Source organism: Oncorhynchus mykiss, chromosome 3 (assembly GCF_013265735.2).
Source record: "Oncorhynchus mykiss isolate Arlee chromosome 3, USDA_OmykA_1.1, whole genome shotgun sequence".
Lineage (NCBI taxonomy): Eukaryota > Metazoa > Chordata > Actinopteri > Salmoniformes > Salmonidae > Oncorhynchus > Oncorhynchus mykiss.
In genome coordinates, this window is record NC_048567.1 from 145733 (window position 1) to 155792 (window position 10060).

The following is a 10060-nucleotide window of genomic DNA, read 5'->3' on the forward strand; positions in this document are numbered from 1 at the left end:
TTTAACTGGGGCTGCTCTTCTCCTCCGTCTTATTTCCCAGTTAATGTGTTGTGTCAAAGTCTATTACCTCTGCTGGACGGCGACGTCCCTTAAGTTGAAAAAACCCTCTCGGAACCATCAGCAGAGGGCTGCAGGTCGATAAAGCTTTTAGATTTGGAGATGTTTTCTGGGAGCCCGTTTCCTGCGGCTAAGAGTTGTTAATGGAGCTGAAGGAATTATCTTATGACTCTGAGTCTGACAGTAGTTTATTTCCTGGGTCCTGCTCCCCTGTCGAAGCGGAATATGCTCCTGTCAAACCCGCTTAATGAAAAGCAACGCGTCGCTGATTACACTTTTATTTGGTCTCTATGTAGAAAGCAGCGCTGCTAATTTACCCTCCGCTCCTCTGTGTGTTTGAATTCGCTACGGATGAATGATTTGGTCTGCCTGTTAAAAAACACTTCTCTCTCTCTCGCTCGCTCTCTTTTTCTGCTGAAATAGAAAAGGGTAATCGCCCCTTTGGTGAAAAAGTTCAGTAGAATTGTCCTCAATGTTATTCTCTTACAAATATGAATTGATCTTTCAATTTATCGGTGACCAATTGTGAAATCTGTAGTCTATTTTGTATGTTTATATTTGACACAAATCTCGAAAGCATCTTGCTTCCCATGTGCTCATTGAAAGGAAGACATACCTGTTTTATTCCCTAAAATAAAAGGAATAACATGCTTGTTAAATGTTGCCACCAAGTCATATTGCTGTCTCTTGTATTTCAGTTGCTATTGAATTGTAAATGCCTGTTATGTTTCGGTATAACCGGAAGGTTGCAAAGTTCAAACCCCCGAGCTGACAAGGTACAAATCTGTCGTTCTGCCCCTGAACAGGCAGTTAACCCACTGTTCCTAGGCCATCATTATAAATAAGAATTTGTTCTTAACTGACTTGCCTAGTTAAATAAAGGTAAAATAAAATGTCAAAAAATAACGTCAACTTCTCTATCCTGCTACAATATCAATATGGTGCTGAAGGTAAAACTGGTCCGGCAGAACAAATAAAAACATCCAGACAGGATAAATACTTTGTCCAGCCGGCAGCTCTGTTCTACTTGTTCCAGGGAAGATCTCAATCGTTTGGCTTCACATTAAAACGCCTCATCTCTCTCAGAGCAGCTTTCTCTCTGAGGAGCTCTCTTTCCCTCTCAGACCCGCTGTCCCCCAGGAGCTCACACAGGCCATTACTGTCAAGTACCCTCCACTCTTTATTTTTGCCCTTTTATCTGGAACAACTAATTCAGGTTCCGTTGCCCTTTTCACTCCAAGACGTGTCTTCTGGTAAAGCCCTTCAGCAGGCGGCTGGAGAGCACTCAGCATTGAGGGGTTAGTGTCTGGATGAAAACTTGACTCCAGATGATCTCGGCTGTTGCCAATATTAGCGGCCACATGGAATAAGTGAGCCCTCTTCCAGCTGGATCAGAGATCAAAGATCAGGTTTAGATGTCTCCATCATATTATCAGGAGGAGTGGAGATCGATAGTCTGACAGAGCTATGAAGGAATATATCCCAATTATAGGCTATTTATGGCGGAGTAATAAGCCACATCTCCCGCCAGCTGGTATTATTGTTGAAGGCTCTTTCTCTCTATATCTCTCATCCCCCTGTCACTGTGAGAGAGGAGACGTTGACTGACTCAAAAACTACATTTATGATTATAGATTTAACAGCTTTAAAAAACATAACGTTTTATGTACTGTCAGTCATTATTGGCTTGAATTCTGCGTGTTTGAAGAAATAGGTCCTTGTGAATAGACCTATAAAGCAACACTTGCCAGAACGATATGGTAAACATTGTATTTCTCTACTTCGGACGATCTCTTAACGGCGGCAAAAGCAAATAAAAAGATAGGATAAGCTAAAGACAAGGCGATGAAAACGCAAAGATAATTTTGTTATCGCAAATTCTTAAACGTTATAGGCTATAATTTCAGCACATTGGACAGCGACCAGCATTGACGGAATCTGAACACGATCTCACCAGAAACCGACGTTTTATTTGTGAACAAACTTGAAACACACTCCTTCCATTTTAGGAGAGCTGGTTATTTGTGACTTTTTTCTTTCATCAGTGATACTCACAAACCATCGATTAATGACGGCTGTTTTTTTAAAGAATGTTTAATATAAATGATTAACATCTGCATGCTATAAGAAAAAGAATAGTGTAAAAAAACATACTTCTAATGTTAACTGTCAGTTATACATTTAGATACAGTGGATTTGTAGGCGGGCCTACGTGCTTTTTAACGAAATAGCAATACGCTCAAACGAATCCTGTTTGGAAGTTTCACCAGTGAAATGCCAATATGATTACATAAATATATCCTTGCAACAACAAAAAAGTAACCCCCACAGAATAATAAACTAAAGCAGGTTTGATGTGTTAAGAGCAGAAGTGTTTGTTAACAGTTTTAGGGAAATTCATATTGTCCTTCGTGGAGTCTTGGTGCTGTAGAGACGGAAGTCCTTTGACGCTCCCAACATAACGTTCCAGAGCACCGGTCTCTAGTATCGAACCCTTGGTGGTCGTGGTCCACGAGACCGTGGTGTTGGTCAGGGCCTGGTTCAAAGTACTGTGTCTGAACAACGGGTCGTGGAAAACCCCATCCACCCAGTTTCTGAGAGTTGTAACGGGAGAGTCCTGCCGTCTGTCTAGAACCGTGATAGGGGAGGAGGCGGCCGGAGAGGTGGGCAGGCCCGGCTGAGGCTGACACCTCAACATACAGGACGGGTACTCCGCCTGGTTCAGAGACGTGGCCGTCTGGGCCAACGACCAAATCCGTGGTTTGCCGTCCAGTATCTGTTGTTGGTAGCAAGCTTTCCCCTGCCGGCTGTCGCAGCCCTCTGGTGAGGTTTTACTGTGCTGCTGCTCCCCGCCCAGGGACACGGGTATGCTGATCTTTAAAGATGTGTCCTTCAGATGGTCGTTCGAACAGTCAGTTGTCGTCATGTGAGTGTTCATGAGGTACTGGTGTTTGAGCTCGCACTCCGAGCTCTCTGATTCGATCATGTCGAAGTCATCCAGGTCACTCAGCGCGAGATCCTTATCTTTCTCTGGAAATTAACGGATATGAGACATCAGCGATAAGAGGGGAATCAAACTGTAATACAAAGTATCACTGTCAAATATCATTGAAGCATTTAGCATCACATCATTGAAACGAGCTTAGGCCTGGCAGATATGCCTATTCAAAGAAGTTGAGGTAGATGTCCATGCAGTTTCATAGCACTTTGCATTACAGCAGAATAAATGGGTCATAACATGGTAACATTGTGGTTATTAGATGTCTGTGTATCTTGTGCATACAGGCTTTTCAGTTCACTTTTTAATGTATCTAAAAAAACATCCTAAAGCAGCCCAAAGTGTGTTCATTTCCATTAGGCCATTAAGCCATTTCCATGATACATTTAGGGTCATTCTTCCTCTGGTAAAGGTCTATTCCACTGTTATTGAGTTGCATAAAGGGAAGCAGGTAGCCTAGTGGACAAGTAACCAAAAGGTTGCTGGATCGAATCCCCGAGCTGACAAGGTAAACATCTGTCGTTCCGCCCTTGAACAAGGCAGTTAACCCACTGTTCCTAGACCAGTTAACCCACTGTTCCTAGACCAGTTAACCCACTGTTCCTAGACCAGTTAACCCACTGTTCCTAGACCAGTTAACTCACTGTTCCTAGACCAGTTAACCCACTGTTCCTAGGCCATCATTATAAATAAGAATTTGTTCTTAACTGACTTGCCTAGTTAACAATAAAATGAAGAACCAGGACTATTCACCTGTTAGTGTGTTACATAAAGAACCAGGACTAGAACACTGTTAATTTGTTGTATAAAGAACCAGGACTAGAACACTGTTAATTTGTTGTATAAAGAACCAGGACTAGAACATTGTTAATTTGTTACATGAAGAACCAGGACTAGAACATTGTTAATTTGTTGTATAAAGAACCAGGACTAGAACACTGTTAATTTGTTGTATAAAGAACCAGGACTAGAACATTGTTAATTTGTTGTATAAAGAACCAGGACTAGAACACTGTTAATTTGTTGTATAAAGAACCAGGACTAGAACATTGTTAATTTGTTGTATAAAGAACCAGGACTAGAACACTGTTAATTTGTTGTATAAAGAACCAGGACTAGAACACTGTTAATTTGTTGTATAAAGAACCAGGACTAGAACATTGTTAATTTGTTGTATAAAGAACCAGGAATAGAACACTGTTAATTTGTTACATGAAGAACCAGGACTAGAACACTGTTAATTTGTTGTATAAAGAACCAGGACTAGAACACTGTTAATTTGTTGTATAAAGAACCAGGACTAGAACACTGTTAATTTGTTGTATAAAGAACCAGGACTAGAACACTGTTAATTTGTTACATGAAGAACCAGGACTAGAACACTATTAATTTGTTACATAAAGAACCAAGACTAGAACACTATTAATTTGTTGTATAAAGAACCAGGACTGACCATCATCGTTGTTCTCACTGTTGATGTTCTCCTCCTGAGATGCTTCATCATCCTCATCATATCTCTTCTCATCAGAACACTTGTTCCTCGGAGGCCACGTCATCTTGTTCTCCTTCTTCAGCCTCCTCCTGGCGTTGGCAAACCAGGTGGACACCTGCGTCAGGGTCATTTTAGTAATGATGGCCAACATGATCTTCTCTCCCTTGGTGGGGTAGGGGTTCTTCCTGTGCTCCTGTAGCCAGGCCTTCAGTGTGCTGGTTGTCTCCCGGGTGGCGTTCTTCCTCCTGGTCCCTCCGTCCATACAGCCATATCTAGTAGTGAAGATGAGTTACAACAATGTCTCTATGTAACAGTAGGCCTATATATCTATATATAGGGTCCTGTAGCAGAAGAGAGGCAAGATAACAACTCCTTGTGTCCTGTCCATTAGAAATGCATAGTGTTGATTCATCTAGCAGTACACTGCAGCCCAACATACCCCCGGGGAGCTTTTACAAAATAATAATGCCCCTATATGAGTGTGCTCAAGCCCTGTTAGGTGAGTAAACACAGGGCACCCATAGGCTAGCTGTCTCTCCATCCAGACGACGGACAGTTAGGTGAGTAAACACAGGGCACCCATAGGCTAGCTGTCTCTCCATCCAGAAGACTGACTGTTAGGTGAGTAAACACAGGCCACCCATAGGCTAGCTGTCTCTCCATCCAGAAGACTGACTGCTAGGTGAGTAAACACAGGTCACTGCTAAGCTAGCTGTCTCTCCATCCAGAAGACTGACTGCTAGGTGAGTAAACACAGGTCACCGCTAAGATAGCTGTCTCTCCATCCAGAAGACTGACTGCTAGGTGAGTAAACACAGGTCACCGCTAAGCTAGCTGTCTCTCCATCCAGAAGACTGACTGCTAGGTGAGTAAACACAGGGCACCGCTAAGCTAGCTGTCTCTCCATCCAACAGACTGGAGAATTGTCTGATTGAGTGTAATGATGCAGCCCCAGGTGAAAGGGCCTAAAGCATTAGTGTAATATTCAGCACTTTGGGTCCTCCTGGAGGCTAAGCCCAGGGATATAACTATGTCCGACTTCTCTAGTGGAGTTCATGTAAGCCTATTATACACTTCAATAAGAACAGTTTCAAGTTTGGCAACTCATCAACTAATCCTATGAATTTGATCAGGCATGATATTCCCAGACCATTTGGAAGCCAGTACTCTAACAGACAGGGGGTTTTCTAATAGTTGTTAACTTAGAGGTAAGGTGACTTATGTCAGTGAACACACATATGAAGGATTGGGAAATGGGCTACCATTTGACAGAACATAATTATGTGTGTAATGTTGCTAACTCATATTGGTACTGAGCAGGATCACACAGATAGTACATTATATTACCATTATTATTATTATTATAGTAACCATACCTGGCATACTGGTACTGAGCAGGATCACACAGATAGTACATTATATTAACATTGTTATTATTAGGAATATTATTACAATCATCATTATTGTTTGTTTTATTATTAATAATAATAATTTGATGATTATTATTATTATCATTGTTATTATTATTATTATTACTGTTATCATTATTGTTATTATTATGATTATTATGGTGAATCTTATCATTATTATGATTATTATTAATATTATTATGTTAACCATAGCTGTCATATTAGTACTGTGCAAGAGTAAGGTCATATAGGTAGTACACAATTCTTATTATTACTATAATAATAATAATAGTACTAATAAGAATTGTGTACTACCTATATGACCTTACTCTTGCACAGTACTAATATGACAGCTATGGTTAACATAATAATATTACCTTACCAATATTACCCTACCATACCTGTCATACTGGTACTGAGCAGGATCACACAGATAGTACCTTATTATTATTATAGTAACCCTACCTGTCGTATTGATAATGTCCCAGAGTGGGGTCAATGGGATAGTACGCTGTAGCCTGGGTTATCCCTGCATGCGCGGGCGCTGTTGCATCTTTGGTATCGAATGTCCCCTGCAACAAGACAGACTGTCAGTCAGGAAAATGTGACACTATTGACATTAATGGACTGTTATACTTAAATATATAATAAGAGTATGTAATGTTTCTTAATAACATGTATACTGTTACTTATTAACATGTATACAGTTTCCTAATAACATGTATACTGTTTCTTAATAACATGTATACTGTTACTTATTAACATGTATACTCTTACTTATTAACATGTATACTGTTTCTTAATAACATGTATACTGTTTCTTAATAACATGTATACTGTTTCTTAATAACATGAATACTGTTTCTTAATAACATGTATACTGTTTCTTAATAACATGTATACTGTTTCTTAATAACATGTATACTGTTTCTTATTAACAGGTATACTGTTACTTATTAACATGTATACTGTTTCTTAATAACATGTATACTGTTTCTTATTAACATGTATACTATTTCTTAATAACATGAATACTGTTTCTTAATAACATGTATACTGTTTCTTAATAACATGAATACTGTTTCTTAATAACATGTATACTGTTTCTTAATAACATGTATACTGTTTCTTAATAACATGAATACTGTTTCTTATTAACAGGTATACTGTTTCTTAATTATTTATGTTTTTTAATAATTTCACTCATAAAGTCTAGTGTTCCCATTTCAATACACACACACACAAACACAATAACAGTAACTAAACATGTTGTTCAATAGCAAAGTCAAGTTGTATCTGTGTTATTGTAGGCATTCTAACTAATGAATACAGGGAAACAATGACAGAGACATAATCGAGCACACTGCAGTATAAGTTGTAGTTAAAGAATTAAAGAAATCCATTCTTAACATTGGTTGCATATTGCAGGTTACAGTACATATTTTCACCTGACACTATCACTTGCCAAACTCAACTTTTTCATTAAAAGTTGCACTTGGCTATTCAGTCATAGCCTGCAGTTGTTTCACCGTGAAGACAGGTTTTGTGCATCAAGAACAGTCAGACCGTGTGTGTAAAGCGGCGTCTGTGACTTTAGACTGTCGTCTATACAGATACATCTCTGTGACTAGGCTATAGGCTATATAGATACAGCTCTGTGACTATAGGCTATAAAGATACAGCTCTGTGACTAGGCTATAGGCTATATAGATACAGCTCTTTGACTAGGCTATAGGCTATATAGATACAGCTCTGTGACTGTAGTCTATACAGATACATCTCTGTGACTAGGCTATAGGCTATATAGATACAGCTCTGTGACTATAGGCTATAAATATACAGCTCTGTGACTAGGCTATAGGCTATATAGATACAGATCTTTGACTATAGGCTATAAATATACAGCTCTGTGACTAGGCTATAGGCTATATAGATACAGCTCTATGACTATAGGCTATAGGCTATATAGATACAGCTCTGTGACTATAGGCTATAAAGATACAGCTCTGTGACTAGACTGTAGGCTATATAGATACAGCTCTGTGACTATAGGCTATATAGATACAGCTCTGTGACTATAGGCTATATAGATACAGCTCTGTGACTAGACTATAGGCTATATAGATACAGCTCTGTGACTGTAGTCTATATAGATACAGCTCTGTGACTAGACAAAAGGCTATATAGATACAGCTCTGTGACTGTAGTCTATATAGATACAGCTCTGTGACTAGACTATAGGCTATATAGATACAACTCTGTGACTATTGGCTATATAGATACATCTCTGTGACTAGACCATAGGCTATATAGATACAGCTCTGTGACTAGGCTAAAGGCTATATAGATACAGCTCTGTGACTGTAGTCTATATAGATACAGCTCTGTGACTAGGCTATAGGCTATATAGATACAGCTCTGTGACTAGGCTAAAGGCTAAATAGATACAGCTCTGTGACTGTAGTCTATATAGATACAGCTCTGTGACTAGGCTATAGGCTATATAGATACAGCTCTGTGACTGTAGTCTATATAGATACAGCTCTGTGACTAGGCTATAGGCTATATAGATACAGCTCTGTGACTGTAGGCTATATAGATACAGCTCTGTGACTATAGGATATATAGATATAGCTCTGTGACTGTAGGCTACATGCTATAGATACAGCGTCACTGCCATGGAGAGATGAGTAGAATTATTATGATATCATACTATATTATAGTAACCATACCAGCGAGTAGAAAGCAGACGCGTCGGTTCCATAAGTAACGTAATTTCCATAGCCTTGACTCCCGGTGTACGGGTTCCCATACACCCCCAGAGCAGCTGCGGAGCTCAGCTCTTGTCTGGCGGTGGCCAACAACCGGCTCTCGTACACTGGGCAGTAGACTGGCGTCTGGGCGGAGGCTGTCACCCTGGAGTCAGCGATGCTTCTGCCGCTTGACTCGCAGCAAGTTGTCAACGAGTTGGTTGTCATGAGGAACTGAAACGCAAGAACATAACAACTTATTTACAACGTACAGTGGGCAATTAAAAAAAAATGAATACCGTGAATTAGTGGTATTGATGCTTGGGCTAATTGCAAAACAACCCTTATAATTAAAATTTGTCAAATGTTTCCAAAATCCCCATATGCGTTTTCCCAAAAGACATGTTCTGGATGATTGCCAAAATGACACCAGTTGGGTTATCTATCCAGCCCCCGACACAACAGTACCGCATGTCCACAAAACAGGTCGGCATGTGAGATATCTGATGAAAAACACACGTTCCGAGGCTATTATCTGGTAGAAATCAGTTGACGATAGGTCGGACTGCGCCTGGTTCTGGTCACCCTCCTTACCTTTACCGTTCAAAGAGCAGGTATCATGTGCCATTTACGGTAACATAATACAATTCCGATACAGTGCATTAATATACAATGCTGTCTCCTTTCTTGTTGAAAGTGAATCACATGATCAACATTTAATCAATATAAGAATCAATAGTGATGAAATCTGACCGAATATTCAGTTGATAAGCGAGAAGGTAACTTACTTGTGGTGCAGACGAGTAGGGATATCCGAATTGTGGATATGACATTGTAGAGAGGTCCCAATATCCGGAGATAAAGCGAGCCTGCAGGTCTCCTCGCTACAGTAACGTAGCCTTGCACTGTTTCAATGTACCAATTGATTGGTAAGCACAGGCAGTAGGCTGGAGGCTTATAGGGCGAGCCACACTACCATGTTTAATTTGTTAAAATGCCCCCAAAACGCCTATCCAAAATGCGCCCTCTCTTTTCCACGTGTCTTTTTAACTCGTATAATGTGCAAATTAATTTAGACAATGAAATATATTTGTCCAGACTGATGACTTTGATGTCAGAAATACATATTTTGCTTTATAAAAAAACACTAGTATAAAACACCTCAGCCCTGATGCAGGTTGTTTTAAACACCAGTGCCTCTGACGTCAGAAGAAACCCACTCAGTGTCTAGACTGTAACTTCAATATGCATTTCTGGGGATAAACATCGGACAAGTAATAGGGAGCGGGACAAAGACTTTGAGACTTTTAACCGGATTGAAATTCAATGAATCAATGAACCCATGATTTTAATA

At 39.8% G+C, this 10060-nt stretch overlaps 1 protein-coding gene across 1 annotated transcript; it reads right to left on the reverse strand.

Annotated features, from left to right (window-relative positions):
- Window positions 1-2007: 2007 nt before the first annotated feature.
- irx4a (iroquois homeobox 4a) lies at window positions 2008-9839 on the reverse strand. Its single transcript, XM_036965278.1, has 5 exons — window positions 9495-9839; window positions 8689-8940; window positions 6422-6528; window positions 4509-4819; window positions 2008-3087 (listed from the first exon to the last, which is right to left on the reverse strand). Exons 1-5 carry the CDS (start codon window positions 9537-9539, stop codon window positions 2417-2419), a joined length of 1386 nt encoding a protein of 461 aa, XP_036821173.1. The 5' UTR covers window positions 9540-9839; the 3' UTR covers window positions 2008-2416.
- Window positions 9840-10060: the final 221 nt, after the last annotated feature.